The 25,107-nt window shown below is 31.7% G+C and overlaps 1 protein-coding gene across 1 annotated transcript in view; it reads right to left on the bottom strand.

The window, feature by feature from the left end:
• Positions 1-25,107, bottom strand: part of Smp_127280 (diacylglycerol O-acyltransferase 1) — a gene marked incomplete at its 5' end in the record, with an annotated part of 43,148 nt that overhangs the window by 11,755 nt on the left and 6,286 nt on the right. The window contains 6 exons of the mRNA XM_018792692.1: positions 2,381-2,619; positions 4,090-4,352; positions 8,902-9,468; positions 10,875-11,030; positions 12,023-12,108; positions 22,606-22,729. Of these exons, the coding sequence (XP_018644126.1) occupies positions 2,381-2,619; positions 4,090-4,352; positions 8,902-9,468; positions 10,875-11,030; positions 12,023-12,108; positions 22,606-22,729 (1,435 nt within the window). The remainder of the gene's footprint in view (positions 1-2,380; positions 2,620-4,089; positions 4,353-8,901; positions 9,469-10,874; positions 11,031-12,022; positions 12,109-22,605; positions 22,730-25,107) is intronic.

Genomic DNA, 25,107 nt, shown 5'->3' on the forward strand with positions numbered 1-25,107 from the left:
TCTTTTTGGTGAAACATCGACCTTGTCTTTTCAATGATGACAAGTTGAGCTGCATAGAATGTCCTGTTTATGGCTAATTTTAGTCTCCGTCTCAACATGAGACTAATAGACCTAGACAGCACATAAGCGATTGTGTCACATCCCATTGTGTATACCAATTTACATGTATGTGCGGAAACACGTACATAGGGAGGAGCAATCGTGTTTTGCAAATAAGGGTGGCGGAACACATACTTAAATGGCTACAGAACCAAATGAATTCGAATGGTCAAATAAGATCACAGGATAGACAAACATCTTCCTCTATTGCGAAACATTTAGTTGAAACTGGTCATAAGGTTGACATCAAATCAGCATTTGTAGTGTTGTACAAAAACCTTCAAGGACGTATACTAAGGTTTATTGAAGCCTTGGCTATACGGAAATTGAAACCGCCTTTATGTGTTCAAAAACAATTTGTTCTTACCCTTAACCTACCCTGGTAATGCTTATTTATTATCCAGAGTAGTCATCACATTGTTTTTGTGTACTTTATTTATTTTCTTACCTTAACCTGTCTAGTTGACCTTTTAATTTTCATATAAAAATGTCTTAACAAGTATATGTGTGATCAGATTGTTCGAAATGTATTGCGCTAATATATCACATAATTCTGATAAACTTCGTCTTCTCATTGCATTATCGAAATTTATCAAAGGGACTAATTGTTTTAGATTTAGATTCAATTGACTCATGATTTCAACTATATAAAATATATATTTTGTGTTTGTTGTGTCGATGGATTTTACACACTAGGAAACAAAAAGATTCATCAAGTTATGGTGGTAGACCAAGCTTATATTTGAACAGTACATTCGGTTGCAACGTGATTTTAATGAGAATTCACTGCTTTCCCTCTATTAAATTTTTAACAAAATACTAGTTCGAGAACAAAAATGGTTTTTTTTTTTAATTTGACGGTTTTATATAATCATATAATGGATGCCTTTTCCCACTGTGCAGTCACTATGTTTGTTTTAGTGATGGAGGTAAAAGCTGAGAAATTTGTAGGAAAGGAAATTACCAAACTAAATAATGCCATATCGATTCTGAATTTATTAATACAACTTTAAAGTGGAAAACGTGTGTACTTTATTACACTTTAGGTTGTCATTAACAAAAAAACCCCATGCATTATAGGTAGATAAATAAAACTTACTCAATCTTGAAGACTTTCAGAAACCATTTATACCACATAAATTTCAGAAGCCTATTATTTTACAGCTCTGAAGTGTGCTACTTATCGGTTGTGTCATTTTTTAAAACTGGTTTATCCATTATACGTTGAAACTACGTTTCTGAGTAAAAAGTCACCTGATATTTAAATTCTTGCGAGACAACTAAGTAAATACTACATATTAACTGAAATTATCGTGCTAAAAAATGTTGGTTTAACTAAAATTATTCTTCTTGATGGTTTGAAATCAGTGGAATAAAATAAATGGGTGAAATCTCAGATGTGCCCAAAATTAGCTTTCATAACAAACTGGTGCCACACGAACCACTCAAAACGAAGTAACATTAATGGGTTATTTTGTAGAGATATTTGCTATCTAACTGTACTTCAAGGTGTTCACAAGTTCGATTACTAAATACGTAATGGATAGTGAATGAAATGCGAACATCGTCAAGGCGTTAAATGTAATTAACAAACAGTAGACGCTACTTTTAATCCACTTTGCAGTGACCATTGCTATCGAACTCTTTAAACTTCAACTTTCAAATACGAAGAAATTATGCTGAACCTCTCATTGTTATTCTGAATTAATTCTAATTATGAAACTTTATATAATCTCTATTTCATATTTCAAACAAAATACTGATATTTATATCAAATTGGAGGGCTGAACGTATTACCACCCATTAGAAAATGTTTCCATTTTGCATTTCAATTCATATTAACGACATCACCTTTTTTTTCTTGTGACCTTGTTTTTTTTAATATAAATACTAATCGATCTTAACTACCACGCTAACAAGTTTGTGCTTTCTTACTGTTTTATGATTTCTTGTGCCATTTTGAACTTAACTTCACTGAGTACGTAATGTAAAACTGTGTCTATAATAATATTATGAATTACAGCTTTATACTATTCGGAGCTGTTGTCAAGCCTCAAAATAAAACGAATTCATTTTATTCTATAAATGTCGTTATTTTTGTTTACTGAATTTATCAAGATATCAGGTTGTATAAAATCTTCAGATCTTCTGAATGAATTCTTGTGATTATTTTTGACTTTATTTTTTGCAAATCTCACGGTTACTCATTAGAACTGGAGAGATTGACTCTTCGAAATGAGTCATAAACGAACTATATGTATATACAGCATCATGAACTTACCACCAATCGCTGTAAAAGAATCGATCACCAAAGTATAAAATCTCTCCAATTACATTTAATAGGGAATGAAATACAAGGTAGAAAAACAGTAACCATATGAGATGATTTGGTATAGCCAATTTCAAACAACGTTCAACAATCAAGCTAAATCTTGATTCTGTGAATGGAATGTAACTGTTTGACAGTATAGGTAGGATCCATTGTTGAATCAAGCAGAGTATAAGTTGGGGGATGAATATCTATTGAAATAAATTTAAGCTGAAACATTTATTTACAAGTTTAGTCAAAAAAAGTATGCTTATGAGAAAAAATCATATTTTAAAAGCCTTACTCATTATTATTAGATTGCTAAACTAAAACCGGATCAACTTGTCTTGCACATTTCTTCCAGCTGTTCTATGGAGTTGGCCATCCAAAATGCACAACATTGACACCAAATACTATCTCCTGATTTGGATTGTGAAAGAAAATATTGGGACTGTCTTGACTTCTGTATGGTCCAATTTAATGGACGGTTGGAAAACAAGAGAAACGCTGAGTGTTTTCAGAAATTCTAGAAGTACAGGCTTATCTACCTTAGTTGATTCAGATTTACCTTCTGTTAGCTGTTAAACGCATGGTTCTCAAAATAATGCAGTTGAAACTTTATGTACAGACAAAGTTTACAAATTATGTGACATAATTGTTAGTTACCATTTTCTCAAATATTCATTTCTTTTTACTTGAACTAAATGATAGAATGTTTTTCTGGTTCTGCTTATATTTTCATTTTGTTTTCAACCCTGACTAATGATATTCGACGCTTGATGAGCTTCGGTTGCTTAATTATTCATAATTAGGTACTGAATCGTTCAGGAATTCCTCACAGTAGCTGATCAAGATAACCGTACTTATGATTGCTACTTTTTACATAACTCACACTCGTGATGTCGATTTATACCCACTGATCAATCAATGTTAATATCTCATTCTTATGGGAGGTCAGCTGCTTCGTGGATCTCCAATGGCAGCGTCTCAGGCTATGAATCTGGGTGTTACGAGATCGTGTCTCATAGGGAACATAAGTTTCCTCAAGAGTGCAGGTAAGCATAGCTGGGAAGTGCCAACTATATACAAAGTTCCCTGCTGACAACCACCTAACATTAGACTGATGAGAATAGGTTCTTGCTCAGTGTTTTTGTTTTATAACTGTCTGATTTAGTGATAATTTCACATGAATTCAAAGCGCTTTTCGATAGCAAGTAATTTTTTACGTGGAATTCAAAATTTTCTATCAATAACAATTTTTTCTTAATTAGTCTATTCATTATTTGACACAAATAGCACAGTGTATATTTTTTCTGAAACAAATAAACGGATATTACATACTAATCAATTCAGTAGCCTAAAATGTACCTTTTCGGGGAAAAATCTATTACTGTAAAGTTTCCTGTACGGACAACCGCAAACTGAATAGATTATCAGTAAAGTCTTGGAATATGGTGATCTATTGTTATATCATATATGATAATAAATAGAACAACGCAAATCTGAACATTTTCTCTGATTATGAGTTCCAGCAACGATGAAACGAGATTTATGTCAACATAATTTTCATCTGAAAGAATTCAAAACGAAAGTCTTTTGATCTTTCTGTTGACTGTAGAGGTGAAAGCCAAACCAACAAAATAGCATATTTGTGAATATACGCCTCCATCATAATCACTTACCAATTCGAAAACGCGTTTGAACAGAAACTGTTTCCTTATTGTCATTGTACGTGGGAAGTTTAATTCATAGCACAATGTTGGTGAAAGTATGAAATAGTATATATCCCATAGTGTTAAGTTGTTTGGATAAGTAACGTATAAATTACGACTGAATTTCATACAAGATTCATCATTTACCAAGACATTTACTTCTAACTCAACTGGGTCTGAGCTAATACTGTTATAATCCTTGCTTTCACATACACTAAGTCGTGAATGTTGAGCTGGAACAAAAAAGTAGAAGACATGTTACAGATTTTCGATATAAGTGCTTGTTATTGCTTAAAAATATTGTATGGGATTTATAACATCTCAATTTGCTATTAAACAGAAATGAAAGCCTGTTTTTCATTTGCGAATTATACCACGGTAATTTGTCCATGCCCGTAATTTTATTCAAATAATTTCAAGTTAACTATCAACGGGACTTTGATAAAATTCAAAATTGTTTCATGCGAAAAATTTCTTTCAACTGTTAAATAATAACTGGTGTCAAAATATTCAGTCAACTTAAGAAGCAAGATGAACATCAGTCTTCATCCAGCCTAAGTGTTTCATGAAATGCCGGAAGCTTACGAAAAATAATTCTTAAACATAACAGGTGAACTATCTGATAAGTTTCTATGCATCAAATAAATAAAGTTATAAGTTTCCAAGATGAAATATTTCACAGAATACTGTCATCTATACTGGTCTTCGTGTTTAACAAACGAGACCAATATGAATCAAAAATACTGATTGGGATTTTCCACTATTCAAAATCCATAACATCAAAATGTAATTAGACAATTGTAGATGAGATAATCAAACTATTTAAACCATATGCATTTGCTTATTGTGGTATTTCTTTCCCATTACTTATGTAGCTATGTAGTATATTGCGTCAGGTCACTGCATTTTCGCACTAGAAATGTGGTCTTGAATGCGTGACATCCGATGAAAATCTCAATAATTCCTCAGCTGGATGATTTATTTGTAAGAAATATTAACATGGACTTTGAAGTTCATAAAATAAAATGCATACATGATGAAACACGACGTTTCTTATTGACTTAGAATGTACAGATCTGTGCTTTAAAATTGAATCTGGATCAATAACACTGTATTATACTACATTAAAGTTTTTAAATAACTAAGTTACTAAAAAACTGTCAATTATGGACTCAGGTTATTTGCTGACTGTCACATATGGTAGTAGATCTAAATTCTTTGAGTTTTATAGTTTGAGGTATTCGACTCTATTGTTTGAGTACAATGTGTCATACAAATGTTGAACTTTATCAACTTTACAATTGCACCTTCAATATTGTTCCTTGCAAAGCATACGCGCTAAATAATCATGTACAAAAGATCAACAGGAATTCTAAGGAACATATTCAGATTTCCTTTATGTATTTCTTTTTTGCTTTGACATGTATACCGACATAGTTATTTACAAATTGAACTATGTTTTTTGTGCGACGAATTTCTATACCCTATAAGGGCCCTACTAATTGTAGATAATTACATTTATAAAAATTTCTGGCAATTTGCTTCGATTTCATTTTTTATAGCCATGATAACAAACGTAAGCCCGAATATAAAAAGCCGATTAACTGATCAATAATTTCATCCACTAGCTTTCCATAGGATAATAAAGAACAAAACCAGCTGGTTAGACCATATTCATATAGTGACCTTAAACTAATAATAAGGACTGTTGATTTACTTTGTTAGTTTACTGTGCTTTGAGTTAAACCAGTGATGGTGATGATGTTGATTTATGTCAGACTGGATAGTTCGGCCTCAAGATTCTGTTAGTGATTATAGATATTTCTGAAGTTTACTCTTTCATATCTTGTGACCTTATCTGGGTGGAGAAAAGCTGTTGGAGATGCTAATCATTATTTATTAGAGCTTGATATTCATAAAAATAAACGTATACATCATAAACTGTCAAAAACATAATTCATCAGAATTCCTTATATTTTCATTCATAGTCAACAGCTTTTAGCAGCACCAATGAGGAAACAGAACTATAGGTGCGGTCGTACAAAAATTATTCAAGGTTACCATGTGGGTGTAGTTGAACTACAGATTTTTTTGACTAGAAGTTATTTGGAAGGTCAGAAACGCAAAAAAGGATGAGATAATATATCTTATATTGATTATTTGTTTACCCTTACTTTGCTTTTGATGTTCCTTTAAATTTGTCTCCATTTTTTTTTATTTTCTTACTTATGTATAATCTGACCTTACGAACAAAGAGTATCATCCTTAAACCAAGGTGATTTTGGGTTTGGTATGATTTATAACACTGACAGAAATTTCCTCTGCTGTATTTCTTAGTCAGATAGTTAATATTATGAATTTTAGCAAAACTTATTTACTCAGTTCCACTAAAAGCTGGACGAAGTATTATATTTCGAAAAGGTGTAACTACAGTTACGGAAAATATAGTTACCTTTTAAGATGTACGATATGAAATTATTTAGTAGTTTTTAAGGACATAATGCCTCATTTTTACTTGGGATTATAAGAAATCGTTAGAAAATGTGGAAATCAAAGAAAATAGATGAACGTGAATGAATAAGTTTGGAAGACAAATACCTTTTTGAAAGTAATTAAAACTTATGATATTGTACTGATTAGAGACTTACTGTATAAACTATGCTAGGCACATCATCCTCATAATTAGCAAACATAAAACTGGCTGTTCTGAAATATTTCAACCACTTGGTGACTTTCTGACTATAGCAACTGTCATTTTATCAGTGTAAATAAGTGATGTGATGTATACACGAACTAGTAGTCATTGTTAAAGTTAGTCAGTAGATGTAAAAAATCTCAAGGTTTGCTTTTTGCGTTGACTGGAAACTGTTATCAATGCTTGATTATAACCTACTAGAGATTTAGTGAATCAGGTTTTTAAGTAGTTTTAGTTAACAACAGAATTTCGCTACGTGAGAAGAACATCACAAGTCATTATACTTGATTACGAAACGGAGGATAAACACATTTATAGTCTGGTTGGAGATACTTTATCTTAGAAATATTTTGCCTACATATATTTGCATTTTTCTGCTCACTTGGGGTATGTCAACTCTTCGATGCAAATAAAATTTCTGATTCATTCATAAATCAACCAAACTTAAAGTTTTCAAAAGTATTCCAAACAGTATATAAAAACATTGATTTGGTCTTTTGCAGTCATAGTTACTACTTCATTTTTTCATCATTTTTTCTAAAAAATTAAATGATCAAACATCCCTTGACAGGGAGCAGTTTTACGTGATCAGAACTGAAAGAAATGTTAAGTTCTATCTTTACAGACGTGATTCTAACTTAAAATAGCAATTTTTTGTCAGTCATGATGAAATGAGGTGGAAAAGAGTCCGGAGAAGTGTGGATTCAAAATGGTAACTGATTAAGTAGTTTTCTCTACTTTTTAATAACATAGATTATTAAACAAGAAAACTTTAAATTAAACCCAATTATTACATAGTGTTGGACTGAAAGGATCTTATAGAATACATTAGGTTACAGCGTAACTTTCTCATTTGTGTTTATGAATGAATAGATGGTGTACTAACCTCACCATCAGTTCCATTAATGTGATGACCACCGATTATTCTAATCTCAAGAGGAGGAACCCAAGTAGTGGACTCTCTGCAGCATCAATCCAACACAACCAAATTATTTCTGTATTTAATATCAAGTCAAAGCTTGGTAATGATACCTATATTTTTGTATTTGTTACTGGTTCCATGTCGATTTAGTTGTATGAGTTAAAATGTCAGTTGCGAACCGTATAGCGAATGGTCTATAAAAATGTCACCTTTTCGTAATCCGTTAAAAAGACACATTATGAACCTGCTCAAAATATATTCTTCAGTCAGAAGTTAGACATTCTCCTTTTACAATTAATGTTTGAGAAAGCACTAATAAAAGATGAACATTGTTAATGTATAAGTTTCTTGAAGCTTTTTATGATCTAATCGACAAATTACCGAATATACTCGAAGCAAATCAAAGGAGTCACATCAAACAGACTGAAAGATAATCATTGTACATGTAACTGCTAGACAAGATTATTTTCAGCGAAAACCTATTTGAACCATTTTATTGTTTAGTTTCTGCTACCTATGAGGCGTTCCCTATGGATCCTTGAGGTATGCGCCACCACTGAAATTAAATATACTACATAATGAAAGAGTAAATTCTTTATGAAACGCGTTAGGAAATAACTTCTCGATCATCCGTGTAAATCATCATGTCCTGACTACATAGGGTGGAACGAAAACAGGAATGAAATGAGTCATCAATCTAAGAACATAAAATGTGTAACAGCTTTTGGATCGTTGAACAGAAAATAGAGTGTAACCTCGTAGAAATCAACAAAACAGTTTGTCAAGTTTGGCTGTGAAGTCTCTAAGCCACTCAGAGATATACCATCAACATGTATTTAACCAGAATGGAAAGCTGGTGATCATCTACGGTAATTGAGTAGCATTTTTACTTCTAGTGTCACACAGGTACATTATATTTATCTAATGAAACTTTCTAAGATATTTATCTGAATAACATCTGGGAGTGCATGCACATGATTTGGTTTTCATAGCATCAACTCCGTTGTTAATGCATCACCATGTTACTGGGATTACAAGTTTTAACCAACAGCGTACAATAGGGAAAGGGTAGAATAAAATTAGAATTCACATGTCAACTTCACAATAATAAAATAAAGTAATTATAACCATAGATAATTCAGAATAAACCTATGAAATATCTTACATTTTTTAAGTTGACTTTTATGTTTCTTATGTAATTGGCTAAGATGCTTTATCGATTTTGTATTATTTACTGAGGTCATCCAATTACGAGAAAAATATGGAACTTTACTTTTTCTATTTCTAGTAGCTTGTTCTGTGACTTCACAGATGTTTTCTTTTTTTAATGTCAAGTCATCGGTTTTGCTCTCTACTTTAGTATTCACTCCATTTTCTTGAAAGTTCATATCTGGATCCTCTAACACTGAAGAACATTTTCGCTTGATTACATGATTTTCTTCCGGAGATTCATTGACTGAATTATATTTATTAATAGTTTCAGAATAATGATCGAATTGATGAGAATTAACATTATTGTTAATAGGTTTTGGATTCAACTTCTCAGGTTTGCTGACATGGGCATTATGAGTGAGAGCTGATTTCGGTGTCGATTTTCCCAATACATCCAAAAGCACATCTGCATTGCTATCCAAGTCTTCATTTGATTCACGACACCATCGATTAACAGCAGCATACGAAAATAGTTTCAGAAAAACAATAGTGTACACCCCAAGCACAGGAGCGCTGAACACTAAAATAGCATTAATATGAAAAATTATCGTAAGTAAGTGAGACACCCTGCGATAGATTATTTGAATTTTGTTAACAAGAATTATTATATCATATAAAACACTAATTATACCAACTACTTTTGTAGTTCAGGAAGTAAAAATACCAATCCTTATTCAATAGTTAGTGTCAGTGTGTGCTCATAAAAATGTACTGCTAGCGGTGGACCGACCTAGACATAAATGTTTTAGACGAGTGGTGTCTATAGTTAACAGTAGATTATCGTTTATCCCAATAAATTGAGAAAATCGCCAAGTCACTTAACATAATGTTTAAACTGCATATTCTGAGGGCAAGACAGTGATTATTCGACAATATATACATTGTACAATTTAAACTTCAGCATCACAGTGTTATGAAAATACGTTCATCTGATCTGTTAAAATATGTGTGCAGTGTACAAGAACTCACGTGCGGACATCCAATGTATTGTTTGACACAAAATTACAGAGTTCTTTCATAAAATATGAAAACCATACATTAAATACTTCATTAGGAAATCCTCCATCAATTATCTCAAACTTCATTGTTATTACAATCACTCTCTGTTTACATTCCTGTTCCCTTCGATTCGATCTTCTCAACCTTCTGCTGCCAGGCATTCCGCTTCTGACTGGTGCTACATACTACTTATGTCGACAGACATAAGTAACATGCATCGCATACATACGTTGATAAGGTTTATTCTCATATCACTTAGAGGGTACAATTCTCGGTTAAAAATTTCATACCGTGCTTTTCTACGTCAATATTCATTTTTCCAAATAATATCATATGAAATGGACAGAGAAATGATGTTTCAGATAGACATATAAATGAGCAACTGTTCAAATTATCTTACTTCTCAATAGAAAATAACAAAAAATTAAAAAGAAACGATTTTTAAGCATTTTATTTAACCCTTTCAATAACAACGGATAGTAATCTAATGTGACTCAAACTACGGAATAGTCCGTTAGTTTATTAATTGAGATTTATTTATTTATCTGGTTTCTTTTATTTTTGCCAACACAGTCTTACACCAAACCTTATCGATAAAAGCTAGCTTAGAAGACTAGACACAAGCCAACCATTGTGTACTCATTTGCTTGACAGATATACCAAGTGGTGAGATTCTATCATTTATTGAAAACGTTTCAAAAACAATTTATTCCACATGAGACTTAACTGTTTAATTTTAATATTTCGTAAATACTCATAATACCATAATGAGTCTTTTGCCAGCCGTTTTGCTTAATGTATATATTGAATAAGACTAAACGTCTCTAATGAACACGACATTCATACTTGTAAAAAATGTGAATACACAAAACAAATGAAGAACACATTAAGATCTCTAAATGCATAAATCATTGATATGTAACGTACGAGGACTAAAATCCATTGATAATATCATGATGATCGGGAAGGCGAGCAGGCAAAATAAATTCCAACCAATAAGCGCTATTGCAAATTTACCACCAACTAAACCACGAACAATTGCACGTTCAACTAACCAAGCGAATATAATAAATACATTAGTACCTAGGTGGAAATTTGTGAAACGAAAACATTTTGACATCGTTTAAAAAATATGTAAGCTTGTAATTTAAAATAAAATTTAGTGATTGACTGACTAGTAGGGGGTGCTTAAAGATTGAGTCAACGTGCAACTTTGGTATAAGATTGGCCTGAGCACCACTTGAGAACATTCCTTTAACTTAGTAATGGACCAATAATTATGGCAATTTACATCACATCTGACATCCCATCTTCATAAGTACTCAAGAGTGTTTTAGGTTCTTGTGTCCTCTCACAACTGGTGATGACATTCATGTTGTACAAAGATGAGTAGTAATATCAACGGATTAATAAGGCCCAATCAATTATTGGACAAGTTGAAGAAAGCTCATGTTGTCAGTTAGTTTGCAACAAATGGGGCTGAGAAATCTAACCACTGCTTAGCTCTGGATTAACATTAATTTTACACGAAAGGCAAATTTGTTTAACATAGACCGACTGCGAATGATACACAACTCATGTCAAAGTTCCTTGATTGAAATGGGGTGTTTTTCTGGAGAATACTGATGATGTTTGATTAGCAGGTCTGAAGTTTTCAAGCAAAACTTAACTAAATAGTTTAATTTATCAGCCCTTGCAATCAATGATTATCAAACAAAACTGACTTTATTTTATGTTAATGAAAAATCTACACTTACATAACAAGTGTGTTACAACTAAAAGCATCTACGAAAAGTATTTTCCATTAACCAAACCAAGTCGATTAAAAATAAAGGTTACTGTATAAGTAGTGATTTTAGTCCGAAGTATAAATAAATGTGAATTTATAACCACATTAATAAGTCTACTAATAGTTTCCAACAAAGACCTTTATGAATAGATGAATAATAGTTTCTCTAAAGGTCACTTATGAAGCTGGATTGACAGGAGATCATAAAATATTTTAGGATTTTAAGGAAGACAAGTAAAAGCATTATGTACGACGAAAAATGATCAGAAAACGATGACGAACTTACAACCAAATAATCCAATTACCGCACATTTCTGTTGAGCTTGTAAAAGAAATCGAATCCATGAGAATGGATCCATGATGATTCCATATCTATCAAATCCAACCATATACATATATATATATATATATGGTTAAAAAATATTACTATGTAATTTATTAAATTAGTTTAAGTATTGATAAACAATAATTGCATACCTACTTTGATAGATAAAGATATCAACTGTTGTATTCGTTAACAATGGCTTGACGACAGTATGGTTTTTTAGATCTTGAAAGCCGTATTTCCGTTAACAGAAGAATAAATGATATATTGCGCGAAGAGCTGTACCGTAGAATAAAACAGCTAATTAGTTCTTTGTGAATAAGACTCCACTCTTCATGAAAGCAGATATGAGCCACACTCTTAAAATAACACTGCGTTTACAAAGATGTGTATAAATTTCAATTAATACACGACTAATGAAGACAGGAAGCTAGTTATATATATACTCGAAACTACTAGTCATCCTGTGTTCGTTAAACACTAAATAGAACCATATGAATAATTATAATTATAATAATCTTTATCGAACCCTAAATTTATTTATTCACTCATCACTGCAATGGATTGAATACATCAGGTTGTAAGATAATAGATTTTATAACGAAAACGTAAGCAGTCAATGAGTGAATATTATCAATCTGTAACTTATTCATGTAGTATATTTAAATAAGTTTAGTTGTTTTGCAAAAATATATGTAAGTCGATAGTTTCAAACTTATAGTTACACTTCTTTTGTGGGTTAAAGTATACCTTATTCAGAACTGAACTGTCTGAAAGTATAGCTTGAGAATTATTTCCTGGTCTTTTCTAGATGATTCAAAACATCTTATAATATTTGCCTGATTTCCGATCACCTCCATTTTCAAGCCTGTTAAAAGCTGTTAAACTGTAATCCTACTTTAATAAATCCTGTAAAAAGTTCATCGTTTTTAGAAAACTGATATTTTTAAATGAGTTTGTCAAACTTTTTTTATGTTTTTGAGTATTGATTTGATCCTCCCATTAGTAGATGGTTTTATCTGCAACGTATGTTACTTCGGATATTCACTTCTATTGGTTTCAGATACAAAACGTTTCTGCGATTAGCTCTTGTGGCATATTTTTAGCCAAATAAATTTCAATCCGTAAAATTAGTTCACGTTTTTAGGTCCTAAGCAGCTAATAAGTATCTTGAAAAAAGAATGATTAAAATTACTCGACTCTTACGGTTGTTTTTCTTCATTGAGATGGGACATCAAAGTAGTTAGAAACAATCAACTTTTAAGGAATCTGCTAAAGTTACTAACATGGTTTTTTTTAAATTTTATAACCTAAATATCTATAATAATTTGGTCAATACCTTTTAAATGCTCTAGTATACCATATTACACTAAACTTAATTTTTGATCTCTAGTCTACTGAGTTACGTAAAAGCCCCCACACTTACATGTGGTCAAAGACATCTAGTTTATAAATCTGTGTCTATATCATGTAAATATTAACGTAGAGAATTCAGAGAAAATACCAAGCTGAGTTTCACTGGTTTAATGTTAATGACCATGGTTGTAATAAAAATAAAGTCTTTTGACAGATAAACATGAACACAAACTGATGAGTCCCAGCCAGTCCATATCATCATATCGAACAACTCTAAATATCCAAGAGCAAATGTAAGTAGTTTTTAATACTATAAATAATCACTTCCTTATTAGAGTATTCTAAAACTGATAATACATTTTATAGTGTTAGGTAATCTTCAGTATTAGGTAAGTTTTGCTGCGCTTTGATTAGAAACAATCTTATAGATTCCAGTTCAAATAAGTACTTTAAATATTTATATAAAATCAGGCTGTTTAGTTGTAATTTATACCTTATTAGCTCTTGATGACAACAGCATAGTTTCAAGAATGTTCTATGGATGATTATTATAACAAAACAAACTTCCTATCTAATTATAATCGATTTTCAAAAGTGTTTTGACCAACCTTAGTTGATGACCTAAGATTCCTTTACAGAAACATCTTAAACTCTTTAAAAGTCCAGCACACCATCCAGGAAAATTTTTATGTTAAGGGCTATAACAATTTATTCTTCTTTGCAAGCCATCGACAGTATAACATTTTTGTAAAAACAGGTTGGTAAAAGCAGGAGATATATTTCAACAGTCAGAACTGATTATTTATTCAATTAAAAATACTTAGGACAGACAAAGGAGCACAAAATTGATCATTGAGTTAATATCAACCAAATGGGCACTGTATTCACTTCTTGATCATAAATTCTAGTCAATTTTCATTATCCTAGTTACTCCAAAGCTTATTACTTCTTACTACGTAAATACAATGAACGAATTTACTTGGTATGCGCTGTCGCACTTGATAAATAGTCACAATCATTTCGTAAAGAATTCCTTAAAACTTGAATGGTGAGTGAAATTATGTTTGTATTAAAGTTACGCTCAAAAAAGAATGACGAATTCATAGTTACATTGAAGCATGTATCGTGAAAATCATGGAAACGAAATCAAAGATGTAAAGTCATTATTTATGTTAAATGTTAAATAAACTGTTTTTTGTAATAGAAATCTGATGTGGTGTCTGATAACTTTACTGGAAGTTCGGTATCGAAGTAAGACAGCTAGAATTCTGATTAGTCTATTAATACAGTACAATGTATAAATTTTTAATAAGACAGTAAATCCTTGAAGTTAAGAAGAAACTAGATAATTATTTTAAATACTAAATATTTAAAAAACAGAACAGGTTCCTGTCGGCTATTCTGAAGTAATCAACTTTGTTTGCAGTATGCGCGAGTTTTAAGTGGAGAAAACAAGTGTCTAGACTTCAGAAAGCATCAATAGAAAATTAAAAATAATGAAAATCAAACGGCATAGCACTTGGTATTCCTTATTGATCTACTATTCTACAGAACCGATGACAAAGGAAATCAGTTCCATAAAGAAATAATTAATATTAACACCACTGAATCAGCCACCAAATAATGCACCTTAAAGCCACTCAACGGGCACCATTTGATTTTTATTAGTGTTGAAGAAACTTTCTGACGATTTAAGCACAATGTTGTTTTACCTTGTTCTAAATTGGGTGAAAACAATAAAACATAAACATAACTTCCCTCAATCTGTAGTACAAAACGTCTAATGTTACAATAACTATCAATACGTTATCCGTATCACACATCTAATATGACACTGAGTATTTCGAAGTTACAGGATTTTCAACCTCATATGTACTGAGAGATGCTTCTAAAGTAAAAAAAACTCAATAAACAGTTTGATAGAGCAAAATGAATTTGTAACCTTTCACAACAGTGCAAATGAATTGGTATTTTCTTCCATGTCTCTTGGACTTTACTTTTTCTCTTAGTTCATTTTTGTGCCCTAATATATGTGAAACATTGCGAAGCTGTTTTTCTCTAGTTTGGAGCTAACCTATAACTTAAACAAATCCTGCCGTACTTATAACAATCGAAATAGTAAGCGACTGAGTGATGCATACACATACACTGCTCTTGTGAGTTTTCTTAATGACATCATGTAAAAACTTAAGGATCATCATGCTTGTAAAGGTCAAGGGTTATGAAATGACATGAAAGTTGCCATTTTTAACTTTTCCATTTGTAAAAATAACTGCCGTGCATATAAGTTACTTGCAAGAAATAATGAATACAATTAATTGTTTACATTCTTGTGTTTGGCTTTATGAGATCAACAGTTAATTTGATAAACAGACTGAATTGAACAGTTGTCCACCGTTCCTTAAATTGTAAAATTTCCACATCATCTGTAATTTAGTGATTAATATTACCTTTCAATCTCCATAGAAAGTGACTTTTGTTACAAGTTTTAGATCTATTGAATCACTATTTATGAATATGGCATAAATCGATTAAAAAAAATGTGACAAGACTGACCGAGAAAATGACACAACAAAGAACTGCAGATTTACGTAAAGAATAGTATCAATAATCTTCGCAACGATGTAAGTAAATAAAGTTGAATGAGATATAAAGAATTGTTCTAGCAGACAAAAAATCAAATAACAATATACTTTAAAACTGATCTATATAACGTATTTGCGATTTCTACTTTACTGCGAAGAAGCTGACATGCTAAATTTCTGTTTCTTATTTTTATTATTTTTTCATAAAAACGTAGAATGATGTAATTGCTGGATGCCGTTGCTTAACCATGTGAATGAAACAAAGTAAGGATACACAAAGATAGGTGACTTTGTAACTTCACCACATTAGTCATGTGCCCAAGATAGAAGTGTTCCTTTCAAAACCTGTATTTCATTCCACCTTTTCTACGAATACAACAAAACAGGAACTGTTTTTATATGAGGCTAACAAAGATGCATTGAATATAGTTCCTTTTTTATAGTGAACCTAATCCATAGAGATGACTGAAGGTCAAGTCAGTAACCAACGGAGATAGGTCCGACTTTTGCTTTAAGAGGAGATATAATACAATAATGAACTAGTTGAAAAGTGAGCTTTGCAGAACATTTTGTCATTTTTTAAAATGAAAATTTGCCTAAAAAAGATTTGAGCCGACTACTTAGTAATTTGCTATATACAATATTAGGATTAGTAATTATATGAGTTGATTCAGTCAGTTTGATGAAATATAATTCTCGACACACACTTGTAAAAGAATTGTCAGTTTCAGGTGTAATAGTTAACAACAAACTGACCTGTCGTAGAGCAAACTCCTTCAAGAATCCCTATTATCTAAGTGGACGATCTTATCCTCTCCTGAAAAAATTCATTCTGGATAAGGTTTTAAGTTTGAAACGTAAAGATGTTTCCTGAACAATAAGAAGCAAAATTGTTTTTATATTCAGTCAGATTTGATAGATGTTTATTAAGCAAATGTAAAAACTGGTCATATATATATATATATATATATATATAATTGAATAAAGCGAGAACATTTGCAGAATAAAATGAATTCATCATATTTTAAAACTCCTTATCAGCTCCAAACGGCCGTAATCCTATGGAGAATTTATTGCAATTAGTTAGTAATATGAACCAAACAAACTATGTATTCTATAGAGTTGAGATCACGAGGCGATTGAAGCTAGACCACCATCGAAAACCTGAAAGCACTGTACGGCCGTTTCGTCCTATTATGGGACTCCTCAGCAACCAGTTCTCCTCAGTAACCAGTGGAGTTCAACCAGGTCAGTTGAGAGATGACATTGGTGAATGGTTGCTCAAGTTCGTGGATTGGTTGAAGTTAGACATTAACACCACTGGATGCCGGCTCAGTGTTCTGTCGGTTAAGTGCTCTGGCGCGAGACTGGGAGGTCCTGAGTTCGAGTCTCGCGAGTGTGGGATCGTGGATGCGCACTGCTGAGGAGTCCCATAATAGGACGAAACGGCCGTACAGTGCTTTCAGGTTTTCGATGGTGGTCTAGCTTCAATCGCATCATGATCTCAACTCTATAAAATTATTAAAATCTCCACCAAAGCGCTTCTGATAAAAAGTATGTATTCGACAACTATAATTGAAAATATGCATATTCTCGTTAAACTAATGTACACCAATGATAACAAACGTTTGATGTTAAGAACAGAACAACAAATCACAGTTAAGTATGAGAACTCTTTATTTAAGAAATGCTGATTCATTTGTACCCATGCTAACACATGAGAAAAATATCATGCATGCTTTTACTGGTAAAATCACTTTAAAATGTCCAGAAAGTTAAATTCTGTAATCGAAAGAAACCAACTGATATACATAGCCTTGATTTGGCCATAATCAATATAAGTGTGGAAATACATCAGTTATAGTTTATGACAGATAATCATTTATAATATGAACTGGTTGTTTTTCAAAATGTTCTAAAACCTTTATTTCTAGCTCGTTATTTAATAGCATCATTAACGCCATTGTATCTTATGGTACTATTGTTATATTCTGATGAGAATTATGAATGGTAACTATAGGGATCTATTTATGGACTAATACTATACATACATTATAATTGTATATTTGTTAAGTATCTAAAATATGTATATTCATATTCTTCTTAGCATAAGCTTTATTTTGACCCATAGACTATTACTATACAACTTACCGTTCTTGAGTTATGCCCAGTCTATTAATTACAGTCTCCCACAATCACAACCACTTTTGGCTAAATCTTGTACAAATGTTATTTTCTATTTTATAGTGTGAAGTGATCCTGTTTGGTTCGTATATAAACCCAGTATGTTTGAAATACATGACTCATATCACGGAGGCTGAGATTGGTGTTCTGGACTCAACAGGCAGGGCTAGGCCGGAAGAAGGACCGATAAGCACTCTAGATTGCTTGTACGGGTTTATGGGTCATTGGTCCTGTCGATAATTCACCGTTCTCTCATTGGCGGTATCGTTACGTTATATACTAATAGGGCACAAGGCCACAAGTCAGAACGACTATATTATCATCCATTTTAGGATTGATGAAAGTGCGAAGAACTAAAATTAAACGTCTGCATCTAAATTCTAATATTGTGACAGCGAAATGAGATATAAAAGTGAGTTATTTTGTTCGACAAAGTCGAAACTTATTGTGTCAGTAATGTTTAAGGACAACTTATTTTGATTTATTTTTCTCGGAATACATATATGTGACTTTAACCTTTCTAACTTTCAATAAACTTATTAGGATTCATATTGGCGATTTATAATGATATAACGTGGAAGTGTATTTTGATATGGACTAATGTAAAAGTCATTTTATTTATTTTACATCCCGAAGCTTGATTATTGTTTTCCTTGTTTACGTTGTAAATGATGAGCTGGACAATTAGGTCAAAATCTATTATTTAGTATAAGTTCTGTAGATTACACAATTAGTGCACTTAAATTAGTTGATAATATCAGCTTGGTGAGTGCAAAACATTTATATTCATTTACAAAAAGTTATTTGTTAAGTCATTCAGCAGTAAGACAAACTCATGTTACTTCATATAGAATCATAGGTTGCAATACTCATTTACGTTTTTGTTTGGATCCATTATCTTAAGCCAGTGAAATAACGTCTTTATTCACTCCCATTGTTCAAAGTATCAGTGATTAACATATACAAGTATGAAATAGATTAAATTAGCATATGTATTAAGTAGTATCTGTACTAAATAGAAAACGTGTAACTAGATGGTAGATGTCCAAGTCCCTTTTAACAATAATCAAGCAGTTTGTTGCCCAACCTTTAGGAAAAGTAAAATAAAATGAAATTCCTTTTTATCTACATAATGTACATTTTTAATCGCATTAATATGCGTTTGTAAAATGGATCGATATTAGAGTTAATAAACACATTAAATAACTTTGGACTGGTTACTACTATAAACTTGGCCAGTATTCTAATTTGTCGTGACCTGAATAAATGAAGTTTCTGAATCATATGTGTTTCAGTCTCAACAAACTGTAACGATTTATAAATTATGTAGGGAACATTGTTGTATTTATACATAGACGACTACACAGCCATGTAAAATAAACATTGTTTACCAATACTATATACGGTGAATCGATAGTAACTGAATAGATACTAGAGATTATTAAGAATAAAGATTTCACTTTAGAACACTTTAAGGACACTTAGTCATAATAAATCTGAACAGGCGAAGTAATGCACGGTAAAGCTTTTGAACTGATAATAAAAACCGTTTCTCTTATGATTAACAAAAGTTAACAATCTGCACTGTTCAATATATGAATTTACCATAAAAATTGGAATAGTCAGCTGTTGTACTTTGAAAAATCCATCTATATCTTTTTCATATGATTGAATTTGCCAAGCAAAATCATTGGATAGATTTTGCTATTATAATTTTATCAGTAGTAAACTGAATAACTGAATTCGACTTCTTCTAAAATAACATGTTCATCTCATACTATTCGATCAAGGGTTAGTTGATGCATAAATTAGTGGTATAAAGGTGAAATTTGTTGAGGGAAATTTCAATATTCAAAATAATCATTCATGATTCATACACTTCTCGAATCGTAATCTTTTGGATAGGATTATACTGGTTTTTCCAAAGTACTTTTGTGGTTGATATATATTTTTAATATGAATTAGTTAACGATAGAGGTTTTTGAAAGTGTAATCAGTTTCATTTGTATAAAGTTGAAACTTTAGAAATGAATATCATCTTATTATGACAATAAGGAAATTTTCAAAGGGATGTCATGTCGTATTTTTAATATTGTTTCAATTAACGTTATAAGTCAGCTATTAACAGAAAGCGTAAACTAGAAATAATTCCTTTTGTAGATTTTTTTCGTCTCAAATTGTAGAATCCGTTTGCTTTAGTCCAATTACATTCACTTTTCATTTGTTCTTGTCGGTGTCTGAAGATCAATTAACTACTTTGACTTTAATAATTTTGAGTGTATCTTTACAAGAATAGATAAGTTAGACTTTACAACGTACAATTATATTCAATAACTTTTAGAGTTGGATATCAAAGAAATGAAATTATCAACTGCGCAAGACTGTTATAGTAAATAATAATAATGATAATAGTACAACACTTTTCATCTTATCAAAAACATTGTAAATTGATCAAGATGCATATAACAAATATCACATAGATAACGCAATCTAAGTCAAAGTCCACTCAGATATCTGGTTTTACACGACTACACTAATTAATTTAATCACTAGAACCTTAACTAAAACTGTAATTTATTAACAAATTTAATGTTTATACGTGAATATAAAGTAAAAACTTGAAAAAAGATGATGATAACATTAGATTATGCAAAATAAAAAGTGTGCCAATCAATATAATATGACCGTAGTTATGAGAATTATAGTAAGGTAATGTGACTGATTTAAAAAGTAAATTTACTGAAGTGTGTCAAACAATCAATAAATTATAGTTTAACTTCATGAAGTGTAATCATCATTAAAATATCTTGATTTGGAAAAAAACCCAAATATTTCAACTCGTTAATAAAGATTTGATAAATCGCTGTGTAGGACTTATTTGAATTCTTCTAGCAGTACTTTCAATAAATCCAGTAAACTTGGAAGAATAAAACAGCCCCTGTCCAGTTGAGCTTTCTTGAAGAAATGGAATTTAATTCCAAGTGAACAATAATTGTAAAATGAATTCCTGAATGACTGTTCTAATTGTAAGTAAACTGATAAAAATAGGCTCGTGATTTTTAAGTCTTATAATGGACACATTATCCTTTAAACCCTGTAATTGTTTTTATTCGTCTAGAATTACTATTACATGTAGCATAGGGAGAATCAAAAGTTGAAACAGTTTTAACTTAGTATTTACTTAAACTTGAGCAGTATGTATTTCAGGAAGCTGGGAGGCCGACAGAACCAGACCAACTGTTGTTACTTAATTTCGGCCAATGTAAATGGAATGTGTTATATCCTAATAAAGATTAAATTACGGGTAACTTCTGAGAACTAATAATGGGCTAATATCATATATATATTCCTATTGTATAACTGTTCAGCAACTAGATTATGTATATTTATATTCCTCTTATTATAAGTTTTATTTTGACCCTTAGACTATTGCTATACGATTTACTGTTCTTAAACTATGGTCAGTTAATTAATTACCATCTCCCACGTTCACAGCCACTTTTTGGCTTCATCATGTGTAAATGTTATTTCCTATTTTATAGTGTGATGTGATCTGTTTGGCTATCATAGAAACCAAGTATGTTTGAAATAAGTGATTCACATGGCGGGAACTGTTATTGGCGTTCTGGACTCGACTGGACGAGCTAGGCGAATAAAGGAACAATAAGGACGCTACGCTGTTCATACCGGCCAAACGTCATTGGTTTGGCACAGTACTAAGATTGTATAAGTTGTATTTCGGTTGGCGAATAAATCATGTGATCACTAGCGGCCTTAAAGTCACAACATAATGAGCATTAGAATCAGGTCGAAGTTTAAAATATTAAGAATGTAGACTGCACGCAATAACCTATAAAGTCATTTCTGAATAGCTATTGATGACTAATAGAATGATAAGTGAAACCCGTTGTACAATAAATTTTAATTTTAGATGCTACCTATTTACAGTGAACAATAAAAATATACTGAAATTCTCCCACTCACTCACCAATATACCATAGCTGTTTATACATTTACGATACAAATATCATCATTCTGAAAAACATCAGTGTTTATTAATGCTGGGGTTGACGTTGATGTACACTAGATAGGCTTGTGGAAGATAAATTCTCCCTTCTGTTACATTAGATTTTATGGTAGTTGACCAGGTGATTAAGACTGTTATCGATTTATGCAATCAACACTTATTCCAAGTTAATCTCCTCAATTAAATTTTAAAAACCAATCAGTTTAGATTTCTGTGTAATTATTAGACAACAAGAGGGTCACCACCATGCTAAAACTGAATATAACTCTCTGGCGAAATTTCTGTAATAGGTAGTAAAATCTAATTTTAAGTAAATCAGCTTTATAGAAAATCACTGGGCTGCACGAAACACTATACAATATTAAAAAGATTACATATACAATAAAACTTACTTGATAATGTTTTCTAATGCCATTCTAGATGTTGAGATGACAAGTATAAAGGCAGCAAGATTTAATAGACCACGAAAGTTGTTAAATCCACTGGATGTTGAAAATAGAGATTGAACGGGTCGATGAATTCTGTGGAAAGAGAAAGGTGGAAACATATTCTATATGAGTAAAATACTGATCAGCAGTAACGAGTCTGTCTGGTTATTGTTCTGGATTATTCACACTCTGACAGTTTTTATTATTCTGCTAAGTGTTGAGTGTTCCGTAAAATATTTGCTCTAGTTGTTGGTTTTTATAAACTACACTTCAAAAACTGTCACGAAATAATACTAAAGCTGCATTTATTGTGTGTAAATTTATGAAACCAAATAATTTTGTCACAAGTGTGATAATAATAAATTAGGAAGCGCCGAACATCCGTTTCGACCTACTATGAGAATCCTCATGAGTGTGTATCCACCAATCCGGTGCAGTGAAACGAATCCAGCACCCTCAGTCTCCAACGAGAATCCCTAATCATCAGACCACCAAGCCGCCTTTCAGTGACGTACACGTCTAATTTCAATCAATTCACAATAGCACACATTCATCTTTCATTGATTGTGGTCATCAAACTATCCACTCGCGAGATTAAAGGTCATGGGTTTGATTCTCTGTCTCATAGTTGTGAGTACACATTGGTGAGGAGTTCTATACTAGGACAAAGCAATTTTCTAGCACTTCCTGGTTTTGAACAGTGGTCTAACTAAAATCAGTTAGTGATTTAAACTATGAAAGTCAACATTTATTTTCACAAAGTGTTTGACTATCGGAGTATTTAAACTCCGGAATCCAGTAAGTTATACTGAATATAGTTACTCAAAATGAATTCCGAAAGCCTTATAATAATTGCTGCGTAAGATTGCAGTTTCAAAGCTTCGACAGAAGTCCTTTAAAACAAACTAATTCCTTTGAAATTATAGTGACCAGTCCGATAATTAAGAAGTAGAAATGTAATACAGTAAGTAAAAGTGCTATCCAACTTATTATCTGTGTTGTTCTGATCTTCACAATGGGAATCTTTAATATTATTATCTGTCTTCAGGAAGCTTGAAATTCATTTTTTCATTTTAAGAAAGAGTATAGATAAGGATGTCTGATTACTATTTTCAAACTTCATGCTTCCTTCACAGTAAGGTATAGATTTTTACTTATGGTGATATAAAAAACGTATAAATCCCTGAGAGAACTAAAGACAGTATTGTGATACATCATGTTTTGTACTCTTAAATCCCATTTATCACTAAAATAAAAATCAAACGATATAAGTAAAAACACGTGTTGACTACCGTCATCTGTCTAATTGACACATGATCTTAACGTTTCAAAGTAGATGTTGTTTAGTGGATTATGTAAAGTAAACAATTGTACACTGATGACACTCAAATGATTTAATTACATTTTCAGCATTTATTCAGGTGATTTCAAATGATTACAATTGTAGTGAACAGGAATACGAGTGGGGACAAAATTACAGAATATCTCATTAAAATCTGAGGAGTCCCACAATGAGACGAAACGGCCGTCCAGTGCTTTCAGGTTTTCCATGGTGGTCTAGCTTCAATTGATTTATGATTTCAACTATAAAAACACAGTAAATAGTTAATTTGCAAACTATCAATCGATTGTCTCAATCTTGAACGTTTCTTCTGTAAATATCAGTCCATCGTCTGCGATTATTATTGTTCATGCATTTCCGTACCAATTGCATTACATTCCCGCTCTTTTGTTATCGATCTTTTACTGAAATACATTCAATGCCCGACCATCATTATATACTACTTATGTGGACTTAAGTAACCCACACCACACAATCACCTTTGGTTTATAAAGTTTGTGTTCATGCAAAGTTAGGCTTGATGTTAATATTTGCTATAGCTTAGCGTTAAATGGCATTTAAAATACAGGTTTGTAATTTACAGAATATAAGTAACATCCGAAAATTGTTGCTTATACGTTATTAGATTTAAAAATAAATCATGTTATTAGGGGACTAATAATTAAAAAATAAATGTAATGAGAAAAGGTGTTACTTTTTGACCACCAAATTCCTAAACTTGAATATATACACTTGGACAGAATGAGAAAAATTAAGCAGACTGTTTATTGAAACAAGCTCTGTTTATGCAAAAAAAATTAGGAGAACACTAAAAGATATTACAATTGCAACTCTACAGTTCATTCATATTTTAAAAATTGTATTTTTGTCATTAACAATAAGGACTGTAAAGAAACAATCGCTTTGGTATTTTTTTTACTACCTCAACAATTAATCCACTAGATTAGAATTTATGCTCGTTCTTCATTGTGAATTAGCAAAATGAGTCCGTTTAAAAGAGCGTTGAAACTTAATGAACTCTATAAGCAAAGATGGATAGTGGCTAGCAGTGGAATGGAGGAAGCGCGTTTCGTCCTACTTGGGACTCGTCAGCTGGATGTACCTGCATCTCAGAGTGAACATCA

This window comes from Schistosoma mansoni (genome assembly GCF_000237925.1).
Source record: "Schistosoma mansoni, WGS project CABG00000000 data, supercontig 0187, strain Puerto Rico, whole genome shotgun sequence".
In the NCBI taxonomy this organism is placed as follows: domain Eukaryota; kingdom Metazoa; phylum Platyhelminthes; class Trematoda; order Strigeidida; family Schistosomatidae; genus Schistosoma; species Schistosoma mansoni.